General features: G+C 46.0%; 1 protein-coding gene across 1 annotated transcript in view; it reads left to right on the top strand.

Moving 5' to 3' along the window:
* The window catches only part of DPP6 (dipeptidyl peptidase like 6), a 768584-nt gene that overhangs the window by 635134 nt on the left and 119177 nt on the right, over positions 1–14273 (top strand). Inside the window, exon 10 of the mRNA XM_040984381.1 lies at positions 2420–2517. Within this exon, the coding sequence (XP_040840315.1) occupies positions 2420–2517 (98 nt within the window). The remainder of the gene's footprint in view (positions 1–2419; positions 2518–14273) is intronic.

The following is a 14273-nucleotide window of genomic DNA, read 5'->3' as shown; positions in this document are numbered from 1 at the left end:
AGGGCTCCTTTCCAGTCCTGCTCCCTGGGTCTGGGTGTGGCTGCACTGTCTTTGGGTTTTGATTGGGTCCAAAATTTTGCGTCTTTCAAAATTCCTATGTAAAAATCTAAGGTCCAAGATGATGATATTAAAGGATGGGGCCTCTGGGAGGTCATGGTTAGAATAGTTCATGAGAGTGAGGCCATGGGGATCGAGGTTAGTGTCTAGTGAGCAAGACAGGGGAACTGTTGAATTTCTATGCTGTGATGGTACAGCAAGAAGGGCCATGTGTGATCTTGGTCTCCTAGCCTCTAGAACAGAGAGAAATACATCATGGTTGTTTATGAGCGACTCAGTTTCTGGTATTGTATTACAGGAAACTTGAGGAGAATGAGGTAGTCATGTTCTGACCTGAAGAGCCAATGGAACATCAAGGGTCCAGTGGAGTGTTGAGGGGTGGGAGTTGGTAGGGAGTGGAAGTAGCTGGGGAGTAGTGGCAACAGGACATCCAAACCTCATTTCATTATCCAGTCACATCAATCCAGAGTGAGTGGAGGAGCTGATGTGAAAACCCATATGGCCTGCTCCGTTGAAAAGAGGTTAATATCAGAGACTAGGAATGCAGCTCTCACGGAAATAGAAGGTCTACTGGCTTCACTGGATACCTGCAAGGCCACTTGGTGAGAGGAGTGTGAGCAGTTCAGTGCCTGAGTCCCACCTTTATTCTGCCGAAGACTGCCTCTGAAACACCCCTTGCAAGTCTTCCCCAGGAAGCATTTGAACTTCAGCTCCCTATCCCACCAGGAAGCCCTGGGAGTCAGTCATCCACGCCCCCTACACCATGCACATTCTATAGACCTGCTGTCCTGTAGTTTTCAGTAAGAGCCATGAGAAAAGCATAACATACCAGAAGACAGTAAGTTCCCAGACCCACAGGTCAGAGAATGGAAACACTTGGCGCCCTAGCCCTCTCCCGCCACTAAAGCCGAAGATCACAGACTTGGTGACTAAACAACAGACATTTATCTCTGACAGCTTGTGAGGCTGCTAAGTCTGAGGTCAAGGTGCTGGCCCATTGGCTTGCTGGGGAGAAAGAGAGTGTTCTTGCTGGCTTGCAGTCAGCTGCCTACCTGTTACGACTTCACAAGATGAAGCAAGACAGAGCACTGGTCTCTTCCTTTGTTTACACAGGTACTAATCCTGTCGTGGCAGTCACACCTTCATGGCCTCATCCAGCCCCAGTCACCTGCCATAGACCTCCCATTCCAAACATTGCCACACCAGCGCTTAGGGCTTCAACAGAGGATTTTGAGGGGACATCATCAGTCCAAACCTTGTGCAAAACATACTCCTTTCCACAGCCCTGGGATGGGTATGATCAAGATCCAAGTGAGTCCCAGCCTAGAAGGAGCACAAGTCTGCTGAGGCTACAGCTTGGACCTCTGCTTTTCCCATTCTTAGAGCATCTGGATGGCAACACACTCCACTCTTTGCGCTCTATTTTCAGTCAAACTGACTGCACTGAACTCTAGTGCATGGAAAAGACCGGAGTGGACCGATGCCAAATCTTCCTGATTCCTTTTTATTCTCAAAATATACACAAACACATACACCAACACATATGGTTCCATGAATGCACGCACATTCACCCATACGTACATACAGGCCCTTACTCACACACAGACCAGCCGGAGAAGGAAGAATTTTCATGGTGACCCTTATGGAAGTTCCCCCAGCCAAAGACTAACAACCTGCGATCCTCACCAACGGCGCTAGGACAGGTTCTGAAGATGGGGTTTTGATGTTCCACGTTGCTCAGGATGGGGAGCTCATGCCGTAATATAAAACAACATGCTTGGCAAGCACAGATGGGGTGCTCTTTGCCCCATCCCCACCCACTCCAAAATCCAAGTTGTAAGTTGGTAAATCTGCCCTGCTTGTGCCTTCAGATAGGTTCGTTTCCTGCATTAAACAGAGCACTTCGTGGAAGGTGCTAGAAAATAAGAGTATCAGACCAACCCAGTACATTGGAGGAGAAATGCCACAACTTTCCTGCACACTTCTAGGTACTTGTTTCCCAGAAGGGAGCCGGGAAGCAGAACTGTTCCTATTTTTTCCTTATTAAATCCTTCACTATATCCGACCCCCTTGTACCCTGTGTTTATCACCCTGAGCTGGCCTTTCTGGTCTTGCCCCATCTTCCTGTCTATAGAGGAACTCACTTCATGCACATAAACCAAGTTGGAAGAAAGAGGATAGAAGCAAATCAGCCCAAGTGCCTCTTCAGCCTTGTCGATGCTCTGCACATGAAGCACCTGTCTTGAGTGTGCACGTGGCTCCTGCGTGTTGGACCCTAGAGTTCTCGGAGATCCACCTGGGCCTCTGCTGGAGAGGCTGCAGGAGGCTGCTCATTCACGTCTCTGTCCTTGTCCCTCCCCAGGCCGGCTCCGAAAACCCCAGCATTTCCCTGCACGTGATTGGCTTGAACGGACCCACCCATGATCTGGAAATGATGCCACCTGATGACCCACGCATGAGGTTTGTTTGCTTCTGTTATGAAAAATACTAAGATAAAGGTTCAAGTGCTTGGTTTCTGTGGAATCTGACTTATTTTGCTACCGTTTAAACACCCAACAGAAAGGTAAGTTTTCAGGACTGTTTTGTGATTTGGTGCTTTAGGAAAAGGAATACCAGCCAACAAGGACTGCTACTATTTCTTGGTTAATTTCAGGAGCAAATTAGCTTCCCTTGAGACAGGGTTCCATTGAGATCGACTGTAGATCTGTGCAGGGACAGCCTGGCTAACAAAAGTAATGGAAGAACTGTCACAGTATTTCCCAGGAAATCTGTGGGGCTGGAATTTCTAAAAGCAGTCCCCTGGTTCAGGAGCATCATTTCCAAGCATTTCTGTAATTTTCCAATTCCAACAGCTGTGTGATGCACTCTGTTTTAATAAGGCCAAACTTCCCAGACAGTAAGATTAAAAAAAAAATAGTTGTGAATCATATTGCCAATGTGATGGACATAGTATTAATGTCTGGTTGTTACAGCTTTTTAAAAAATCAAAACAGTTGTGTAACATCTACCCAAGTGAAGTAACCCGGGGCTCAGTTTTCTCTGATCCACAAATTCAGTCCGAGTGCCGATTATCCTTACACACTGCAGTTCTGTCATCGTTCAACTTTTGATTGTTGAGAATACTGGTGAGAAATTCAAGAAAATGGAGAATTTAGTAGCACCAGGTTCCACTCATGTTTAGATCCCTAATTGTATAAATGGGGTTATTTATGCCAACAGTGACTCACTCTCGGGCTCAGCAAATAGTCCAAATTTTTCCAAACCACTAGCTGGGGGTCATCATTATTCAATTACAGGACTCCATATTATTTGTAGCAGCTGGCAGCTACCAGAGGAGCAGGTGCCTCTGGCCACAGCATCTCTGGGTCCCCTGGCTCAGGGACGGATGCTTAGATCTTCATCCAACACCCAAGTCCTCGCACAGAAGCCTGAGACCTCTGTAGAATACTACTGAGGTTCATTCAACCCTCCTTTCTTCCACAAAACTTAACACGCCATGAGACCCTCCAATGGACTGACACAAAACCCTGTATGCTGGAGAGGCAGTCCCTGCCCTCATCCTTGCCGGCTCTCCTCCCTCCCCTGGGCACCAACATTTTTCCAGAGTGGATGGGCCTGGCTCCTAAGCAGCCAACCCAGGGCCTGACTCTGCATGTACACGCTGAGGGATTTGGATCTATTTGGCTGACAATCTCGTCTAGGATTTTTTTTTTTAATGTGCAACTTCTGGCTTCCGCTTCTCTCCCAGAGATCCAGCTATCTCATGGCTTTCCTTTCAGCCCCCATCCCTGGCGAGCCTCCTGGGGCCTGGTCCAGCAAACTCACTGAATTAATATGGAAAGTCACCTGGAAAATTTCAGCCATCTGTTTGAGTTAATTGAAAATCTCATTCAGTCAATTTGGTGATGCTGTTTCCGCAGGCATGATTAGCTTCAAGGACAATGAAAAATTAGCTGCAGTCAGGACCTGAAGTTTGGTTGCAGGGTTTCTGGTTTTCTGCTTGCTCTAATTTCCTAAGCTAAATGCGATAATGCATTTTATGCCCAAAATAAATCTAGAATATGCAAATGTCACTTTCTCGTGCTGCTGTTCTGTCACACATCCTTGAGATTTTTTTTTTCAAGTGAACACAGCGTATCAGAAGTCATAGACTAAATGTGAGCAATTATTTAGCATGAACATTTGCTAGAAATTAGCCTGAGAACTGGGAATTTGCTGGAGATGGAAATGTAGAGCGGACAGTATGAAGGGGGATATAGACCTGGAAAAAATCATTACAAATAAACAGGCATAGAAGGTCAGGAAGAAATGTGTAAGAGGCAGTCAGGCGTGCAGGGTCACAGTGTCGTGGTCTCTACCCAAGTCTTCCAAAGAGTCCCAGCAGTGCTGGCAAGTTAATGCCTGATGACTCTTTCCTGTGGGGAACTGCCCCGAGCCTTGTAGATTTGATAGCATCTCTGCCCTTTATACATTGAATGCCAATAGTAACCTGCTTCTCCCAACCCCTGCCCTTGCTGAGACCATCCAAGATGTCTATAAGCCTTTTCCAGTGTTCCCAGATAGAGAGCAACTGGTTCAGGGCAGATTCTCCATCCCACTGCCAGGGTTCAATGTCAGGTTCTGTGGTTCTGGGTAAAATGGCATGTTAATAATAAAATCGTGTCTTGCCTTGAGTGATTGTGAACATTTAAAGAGATGAGCAGAGGAGATTGGGACTGGATTACTGAATCATTCACAAAATTCCGGGAGAGGGGTAGGTGCAGAGATTTCTTGAAATCCTCAATTTCTATACAGCATCCAGTGGGAAGCAATCAAGAATGAGAATTAACAGGTTTGCAGTGTCAGTCATGCTTCTTACTGGTCATTGCCCTTTCCTTTCTTTGGTTGGTAACCTGCCTGAGTTCCCCCAAGATACTATGAACATCGAGTTAACATTTTCAAATCCTTTGATGAGGTCAGGGGCGGAAACTGTCCTGCTTGTGAGACATCTACCACCTGCAAGCTCATGTGGTCTGACTCTGCCAAGGCCATAGGCACTCGGGACTTGACATGCAATAAATCTACAGCAGGCTGATCTTTAAGTTGATAACTTTGCATGGGCCACAAATGATACTGTAAATACCAAATGACCCTTGGCAGAAAAAAAAAAAAAGTTCCCCACCCCCGAATGACTAGACAAACAATCACCATATGTACCATGCAATATGTTAGAAACTTGGGCAATTAACAATTGGTGGACTCTCACATCGAAGGACTCAAGGCAATAAAACTTCAATAGCTAGCCTGACCAGTAGCTGTGATGAATATAGAAGAAACCAGCCTGGAAAAAAAAAAGGACGCTTGATGGGGGAGAGCAGAGGGTATTTGGAATGGCTTCCCGGATGCCAAAGATCATGAAAAACACTGGTGGCCAAATTGGACATCTGTGTTAAGGAGAACCAAACGTAGTGGCCCCAATAAAACTGGATCAGCCTTCACAGGTAAAAACAGCAGCAAGAATGCATTGTCAAGCTGAGTTACACTGAACCTGTCCCAAAAAAATCCTAAATGTGGTACAGCCTGTGAGTGGAAAAAAAATAAATGGAAGCCACTAGGTGCTGGCTGTCCCGAGGTTTCCACCACTTTACATAGAAACCCAGCTGCACTGAGAAAACATTTGTTTGTTTCCTGGTTTCCTTAGGCCTTTTCAGGGTGATAGAGTTGGTTATTGAATTAAGCTAGGGCAGATACCCAGCGGAATCCTTCTGTACTAAGATGTGCTTTTGTTCTGCAAATATCCCACGCAGGCATAGTGCAAATGCTGGCCCTGCATGCTGCTCCCGATTGCTTGACAATAGCAGGTTATAAAGGATTTACACAGCCTTGGGAAAAATCAACACAGTGTCCTGTTGCACCTGAGCCTCGATCACTGGGGCTCCGTGTGCTCTACACACCCACCTCCACGGCGTATTAAAGGCCTCTCACACTTCAAAAAACCTTTCTTAATCCATCACTTTCTATTTCTCCAAAGAGTTAGTTTTGCTTGGATCTTGGCACAGCTCTAGCATTAATCCAAGCAAGGCTACTGTTATTTATTCTTTCTCAATCATATGTTCTACTCCAGTGCCCTGCCCCACTTGCATGAGCACATGGTTAAAATGGAATTGAGCTTGCTGTTGCCTATTTTTGCACAACCTGTAGTGTTGTGTGTGCGTGATTATGCAGGCTTTACAAACACAGCGCTCTTAGAGTAGATAACACATACAGCTACAGATACAGGTATCCCACCCCTCCCTGTTTTACTCTGTAAGCCCCGAGTGTGTGGATGGCACATTTCCAGCTCACTGGGTGATATGCACTTTACGATGATGCTCAATTGCTGCAAACTCCCAAGCAGCTGGTACCCTCTTGGCCTCCTCTATGATACAGCCTATGCTGACCCAGATATGAAACTCAGTCTTTCAGTCTTCCTCTTTTTCAGTTTGTATGAATCACAGTGTTATGGGTCATCTTCACTAGGCACTAGGGAAGCCAAACCTCCTCAGGCCGTGAAAGCTTCCTAAATGATAGAATCCCTGTGCCTAACGACCTGAGCCCCGCTACAATAAACATTAGGAAAAGCACCAACCACCACCTCCCCACCACCACCATTATTAAGATCACCATCTTTTCCACCATCCTCTCACTTTGTCCCTGCTTCTGCCTGTGAGGAGGGTCCCTCTGCCTCTGTTTCTAACACATGCAGACTCTACTGTTTGACACTGCAAATCTATGTTGTTGTGGCTCGTGTGCTAAAGCGCAGCCAGAGTATCCCGAAGACCCTGCAGGAATAGGGAGACTGATGTTTGACAGGCTTGTGAAGAGCAATAGACATCAGAGGAGTAGAATATGATTCTGCCTACCCTTGTAGCCTGCACCGGAGTCTTGGCATCTGAAAATGCCAATCACATGAGACAAGGTTTTCCAAGGCCATGCCACCAGGTCTGGTGAACCACATGACGATAACCTCTGAGAATAGAAGTGATAGCTCCACTTCTCTCCCATGAGCCAGAGGTAGTAAGTCCAGAGCACTGATAACGATAGCATCTGAAAGAAACTAGAACTTGGCAAAATCCTGATGCACTAAGATGTAAACAAATATGATCACCTACCACCCACTGACAAGTCAGGGTTTTTCCACTATCTTCATGGCTTTCTTAAGCTGGGATTCTGTTACTATCAAGACTCCTGAGGTTTCCCCTTGTCCTTTCCAGATGGCAGGCTCACTGCTTTCCCCTCCTGCAGTCCTCTGAACCCTGCCGGCCCCAGCCTGAACAAATCCAAAAACAGTGGGATGCAGTCTCCCCAACGGGCTTTCCCAGTGCACCTGCTGTACATGTCGCTCCCTTAAAGACACTGACGAGACACCACACTTGAGTCAGAACAGAACAGTCCAGGCCCTCAGAACAAAAGCCAGTTCTCTGAGGGACTGGGTTATTCCTTCTCCTACCTCTGAGCTGTTGAATAAGTTTCTTCTCCTAGGATTTGGTTTGCAGATCAGAGGATGTCTGCTGTGCTGTGTCTTACGGGCTGGATTACCAAAAAAATTCCCAGGTGGCCCTCGGTTGTTTGAGGTCCATGTCAAGTAGCCAACTAATATGATCATGTCTTCCTCAGTAGTCTCCATATTGATGAGGTGTTCTTGTGGGAGTTCTTACAGATGGAAGCAGGTGGCTGTCCTGGTTACAATCTGAGGGATGGAGGCTCCTTGTGCTTCCCGAGATCTGCAGCCAATTCAAGTTACCTTTCAGACAAAAGACTAAATGAAGTACCTTTACTTCAGAGAACCAGTGTACAGACGTAGGACTCCACTGAACAATGCAAATCTGGATTTAGATAGAGAAATAGTGGGATTGGGAGGGAAAACTCTGATAATAAAAAAAAAATGGATCTCATAAATTTGTAAACATCTCAAAGTCAGCTTTTTCTTTTGTGAAGTATGGTAGAAGCAAGCAAAGGAGTCACTGGAGAGAGACTGGACAAGCAAGGAGAAATCATCAACGGGGTCCGACACGTACAGCAGGTGCACTGAGAAAGCCCATTAGGAGACTGCATCCCACTGTTTCTGGATTTGTTCAGACTGGGGCCGGCAGGGTTTAGAGGACTGCAGGAAGGGAAAGCAGTGAGCCTGACATCTGGAAAAGACAGACAGTGACTGCAAGGCACTTATGAGCACTTGGTTGACTGTAGTAATACCATTTAACTTCAGACACGATGTTGTTGGCAATATTTCAAAGTGGGGGAGACAATAAAGGTTTAGAATTTTTGCAACTTCCCAGTAGTCACAGAAGGAGATGGATAGGTCAGAGTGAGAAAGGTGGCAATTGTGGAGCAGGAGTTAAAACAAAAGGCGGAGTGGGGTGGCCAAAGGAAAAGGAGATGGGGGCAATGCCCCCCTGCCCCCCGGTCTAGACTCAGGCAGGGAAATGGGTACAGAGAAGAAATACCCAAGGGGCTACTAACACTGAGCAGAGGGCAGCAGGCCTGATGTGCCCAGTGTGGTTGAAGTAGCAATATTTCTTTGTCAGTCCAAGACCTGAGTATGTCCAAGCATAACATGAGAAGAGTCAGAGATTGATGTCATGGAGACAATGTCAGGCAAGGCATCAGCAAGATCCTTTTTCTTTCTAAGTCCTTATTGATTGCATACTTTTTTTCTTTTTATTTTTTTAATTTTTTTATTTTGACAATCCTTACATATTTAATTAGGGTAAAAAAGGTTCAAGGGCTACAGGGAAGTGGGCAAGACCATCACTTCCATACCGCTTCCTTCATGTATCTGACCCTGAATGCGCCCGATCTCATCTAATTGCATACTTTATCTTACCATTTTTTTAAGATTTTATTTTTATTATTTTTTTATTGGAAAGGCGGATATACAGAGAGGAGAGAGAGAGAGGAAGATCTTCCGTCCGATGATTCACTCCCCAAGTGAGCCCAACGGGCCGATACTATGCCGATCCAAAGCCAGGAGCCTCTTGCTGGTCTCCCACGCGGGTGCAGGGTCCCAAAGCTTTGGGCCATCCTCGACTGCCTTCCCGGGCCACGGGCAGGGAGCTGGAAGGGAAGCGGGGCTGCCGGGATTAGAACCAGCGCCCATATGGGATCCCGGGCATGCAAGGCGAGGACCTTTAACCACTTGCGCCACCGCGCCGGGCCCTATCTTACCATTTTAAAGCCACAATACCTTCAATTCAAGGGCTGACCTTTCCTTGAGGGAGGCATTTTGGTGAAAGAGGAAGCTGTAATCCATGATTTTGTGGCCCTTCTCTGCACCAGGAAGAGCTACTGCAGGAAAAGAGAGGGCATTCAATTTGGTTTCATTTCAATAGCATTTCTCAAAGGCACATAAAAGAGTGGATGTGGGGGTAGGGGGACACACACCAGGAGAATGCAGTGGCCAGGGGCAGCCAGCTTTCTATTACCATTCTGGTCCTGAAGGGAACTGAGAGAGGAGACAGTGGTAACTGTGTTACAAGGATGGCGAGAACCATGTGAAACAAGCTGGCAATGGGCTAGGAACCAGGAATTGATGGAAGAATTTAAGGAGGAAGCCAGAGAAAAACCTACCTTATCTTATCCTCTCATTGCTCTGGTACCAGTGCTCCCATGGGGTAATCCTGGCTCCAGATGTTGTATCTACAGATAATCCCCACCATCCATGCCGATAAGGAGAGATAAAATGGAGAAAACCTGCAGGAACATATTATATCCTCATATGACACCAGGAGAGTATCCAGAAGTGCTTAATCCATACTCAATGGACAGATTGAGTATGTGCGTGTGTGGCTGGGTTAGAGTTGATGCATATGTGAATGAATGAGGAATGTGTGAGTGGATGGATGATAATGGCTGATGGATGAATGAATGTGGATATATATGTGAATAGATTATGGAGGGTTGGATAGATAATAGGTAGCTGATAGATGGATAATACATGTGTGAATGATATATGGGTGATAGATAAATGATCATGGATGATACCTGAATGGATGAGTAGTTGAATGAATGATAAATATGTATGGATGGGTGAGTGGATGAAGAAAGAGTGGTATATATATGAATGATGTATGGATGAGGGACGCCAGGCGAATAGATTATGGGTGATGAGTAGGTAGGAGGATGGGTGGATGTGTGGACAGACAAATGGACAGATGACATAAAGATGAATAGTAATAAATTAAAATGAAGATACTGTGAAGGGACAAGATTTACCCCCTGCTTCCATTTGATGGATCCTTTCATGTTCAAAGCATTTAATTGTTGAATGAAGATTCCTCAATCCCTAAGGCATATTACAGCTGGCTCCGATTTACACTGAGCCCCCAAGATGCCAAGAAAAGTTAGCATGGTCTAATCATGTATTGAAAATGAGATTATGAAAGTAATTTATCTGAATGTCATTATTTTCTTAATAATGAAAAAAAAAGCACCTACTTCCTGAATATATTTTAATATAAGTGTGAGGAGGACGTGCTCAGATCTGGAGCCACTTCATCATGGGCAGCTCTTGGCAGTTAGTGTCATCTCCACTTGTCCAAAAGTGCCCTCTGGGTGCTAGCACAATAGCTCAACTGGCCAATCATCCACCTCCAAATTCTGGCACCCAAAAGGTGCCATTTCGTGTCCCAGCTGCTCCCCTTGCAATCCCGATCTCCGCTTATGGCCTGAGAGAGCAGCAGAAGCTATCCCAAACCTCGGGACTCTCCCCACTTCTGGGTGAGAGTCCTGGAAGAAGCTCCTGGCTTCAAATTGGCTCAACTCTGGGCATTGTGGCCATCTGGGGAGTGAACAGCAGATGAAAGATGTTTCTCTCTGTCACTCCTTATCTCTATAAAACTGACTCTCTACAAAAATAAACAAATGTTTTAAAAGGTGCCCTCTGTTAAGGCACATACTTTGTAAAAAATTCTCACACAGTACTTTCAGCCCCAGATTGGTCCATGAAATAAATATTGCTGAAAAATGTCAAAGTCAATTGCAGGTTCTTTATTTTACTAAATAAATAGGCTTTTGCTCCCCTTGCCCTTAATTGCAAGGCAACTGTCAGAATCTTTGCCAGAGTTGGAATACCAAGAAGTGACACAGCACATTAATCCCTGCAAGAGAGACAATGCCCTATTAATATTTTATGCCAAACAAATGGACTAATAAAACATTCATATACTGTTTGCCAGGAAGAGTCATTGTCATCTGAGTTGAAGGAAGTGTTAGCTGGGGATTCACAGGAATGTTGTAATATTTTCTCAGCCAAGCTGTGCTTGCAGGTGCGCCTCCCACATACTCCATGGCCAATTCTGTTTCCTGCTGTTAGCGCAGTTTTCACCATGTGCTGAAATGAATGGCTTGATTGCTTATCTCCCTTTCTGTCTGTGAGTTGCCCTACATCCAAGTTTTGTCCATGTCTGTATTGCCAGGCTAGATTCACACACTAAGCCATGACTAAGTGCCTTTTTGAGTGAACAATATAGATGGAATGTTTTTAGAATAAAAGGAAAATTGGTAGCACTGCTTCCAGTTTTAGATTCCTGATTTGCTTTGATTCCTGCTAATATTTTGTTACTATGTTCTTTTTAAAATGCAATTTCAATCATCACCGAAATGTGATTATCTATTTCCTGTGGCAATCAAAATACTTCAGTATCTTTCTTCATCTTGACATCAGTCCTTGTCTTTCAATACCAAGTTCCAACCCTATCTTCAAAAGAAGTGATTCCCTTTCAAATCTTTTTTATCCTTTCCTCTAACTGCTTTCAAATTTCTCTGTATTCTAAAATACCTTATTTGCCACAAATACATTTATTCTTAAATAATGTTTAATAAGGGAAGGAGATGGAAAGAGGAATCTAGAGTTGGAAGAGTCTTGGGATGCTTCCTATGGGTTCTCCTCTTGGCCAGAGACTCCCTAGTCCCTCATCAGTGGCTCGCTGTCTGTAGCATTGCTTGGAATAGTGAGGATCTTTGCTACATTGGACATTGTGGGTATGGAGTACCAAATCCAGTGGGTATCTGAGCAAGACCTGAGGATGTGTGTTCCTAACACTTTTCCAGATGCAGCTGATCTTGGGGAACACAATTTGAGGACCACTGTTGGAGAGCTCTGAAGATTTGGTGTAGAGGCTTTCTCTTGATGAGATGAGTGTTAGCTGATTTTGCCACAAAGGTCTCAGAGCCTGGTATGGACAGGCCTGGCTTCCTTGAATGAAGGTGACAATATGGAGCCAGGCTGCCTTTGAGAGCTGTACACCAAGGCACGGGTACATAGAAGCAGTGGACATGGGCTTTTCTTGTCTCTACTCATGCCCCTTCCTGGCAGCAGCAGAAAGAGAACAGTCGTAGTGAGGTCACCGTGACTGATGACCTAATTCAGCGGGAGAAGCCACAGGCAGCAGGAGCCCAGCAGCTCTCAGCAAGCCGACATCCACTCCTGTCATAACCAAACCCATTGCCACTCTAGGCACATCCACTCCCACTATTGTACCCCAGTTCACAGCTTCACTGGGGAAGGCACCCAGTCCCTTCCAATGGATGTGGCCTATTGGAATCAGGGCTTCATTTCCATTGAGATCTTAATTTTTATAATCACCCTCCAGGTTCTCCCTGAGATCAACAAGCTTCTCCTTCCCGACCTAACAGTGTCACTTAAGCCAGAAGATGGTTCCAGACCTCTGTCCAAGTCCAAACCTCAGGCCTGCATCATGAAAAAGAACTATGTGCTTTGTTCTTTGCTTTTTGTTCTTTGTCCCAAGGAGAGTTTAGCCCTGCTGACTTGGCATTGTAAACAATAATGATGACACGTGCTTATGTGAGCTGGGAGGGCACACGTGCTGAGTGTTAGAAAAGGTTTTACAGAGAGGAGAGGTAAGTGTGGCTTTCTTGGAGGATATAAGGTACCGAAAGGATCTGTCACCTGCTTTCCTACTCCCAAGTAGGCACAAGAATGCCTGGGATACCGGAGGTAGGGGAGTTGTGTGCTTCAGATTGAGTTCCTTGGGCTTGGAGAAGGTCGGAGTAACGAGTCCTGTTTGCTGCGTTGTCTGTCTGTGGGCTGAATTCCCAGCACGTAAATCCCTGCCTGGCATGAACATGGAGCATAAAACACAGTGAGCCTTTGGGAGGGCTGAACGTGGCATTCTGGAAAAATAGAGCTTTGTTAGGAGAGAGACCTGGAATGCGTGTCAGCTGGGCCTCCAGACTGACCGTGGGCACCACTGCCTTGACACTCACCCAGGCTTTGCAAAGCCCCACTCTAAGATTAAAAAAATCACATTAGCTTCTCCCTGCAAAACCCTAAGAGAATTCAGCACAGCCAAGCCTTTTAGAACTCTAGTTTTCTCTTTCAGAAAACTTTTCTCTACAAAACCAAAGCAACATACTTCTTTATTTTGAATTAGTATGTTGTATTCAGTTTGTGCTGACATGTTCTAAACAGTTCATGTTTGGCTTGATTTAAAAACTGGCACAGGGCGGGGCTTAAGTGTTGTTAAGAATCTGTGTGAAGCTTGGGATACTCCTTTGTCAGGACACAGTCCCTGCAGGTGAATGCAAGAACCAAGGCAAGGAAGAGCCCAGACCATGCCGGGTTACTGTACCCAGCAGCATGCATGTGCAAGGGCTCTGGGGTTGAACCAGGCTGGACCAGTTCATAACATCCACTGGCAGATCTGAGAACCACAATAAGGTGCAGGATGGGTCAGGTCAGGCCTCAACTCTGGCCAGTTCATGTTAGGGCTGGGACTGAACACTGACTGGATTGGGCCAGGCTGCAACACCCACTGGTGGATGCTGAGGTGAGATGAGCTTTGTCAGTCTGGGTGTGGTGGGTACATGGATCTGTGAGCCCCAGGGGCAGAAGGTCTAGCAGGACCAGGGTCACATGGCTCAGGTCCTTGGGCGCACCTGAGTGATGGGTGCTGGGTCTGTGAGTCCCGAGGTTGAGGGTTCCGGGTTGCCTGGCCCAGGCCTTTGGACCCATCTGCATAGTGAGTGTCAAGCCCATGAGCCCCGGATGCAGGGAGTCTAGCATGCCTGAGTCACCTGGCCTGGACTCTTGGGTCCACCTGTGAGAACTGGTCCTCCTCATTGTAAAAGAGCATTGGATAGCAGGCCCTGATGCACATGAAAGATGTGGCAGCCCATTGAGGACAGAGGAAGAACAGAACAAATTGGACAACTATCCCAGCAAACAATGACAGCAA

Source organism: Ochotona curzoniae, unplaced genomic scaffold (genome assembly GCF_017591425.1).
Source record: "Ochotona curzoniae isolate NIBS_2020 unplaced genomic scaffold, NIBS_Ocur_1.0 contig_4105, whole genome shotgun sequence".
Lineage (NCBI taxonomy): Eukaryota > Metazoa > Chordata > Mammalia > Lagomorpha > Ochotonidae > Ochotona > Ochotona curzoniae.
Note: the sequence above shows the minus strand (reverse complement) of the source record. Positions and strands in the feature narration are given on the sequence as shown.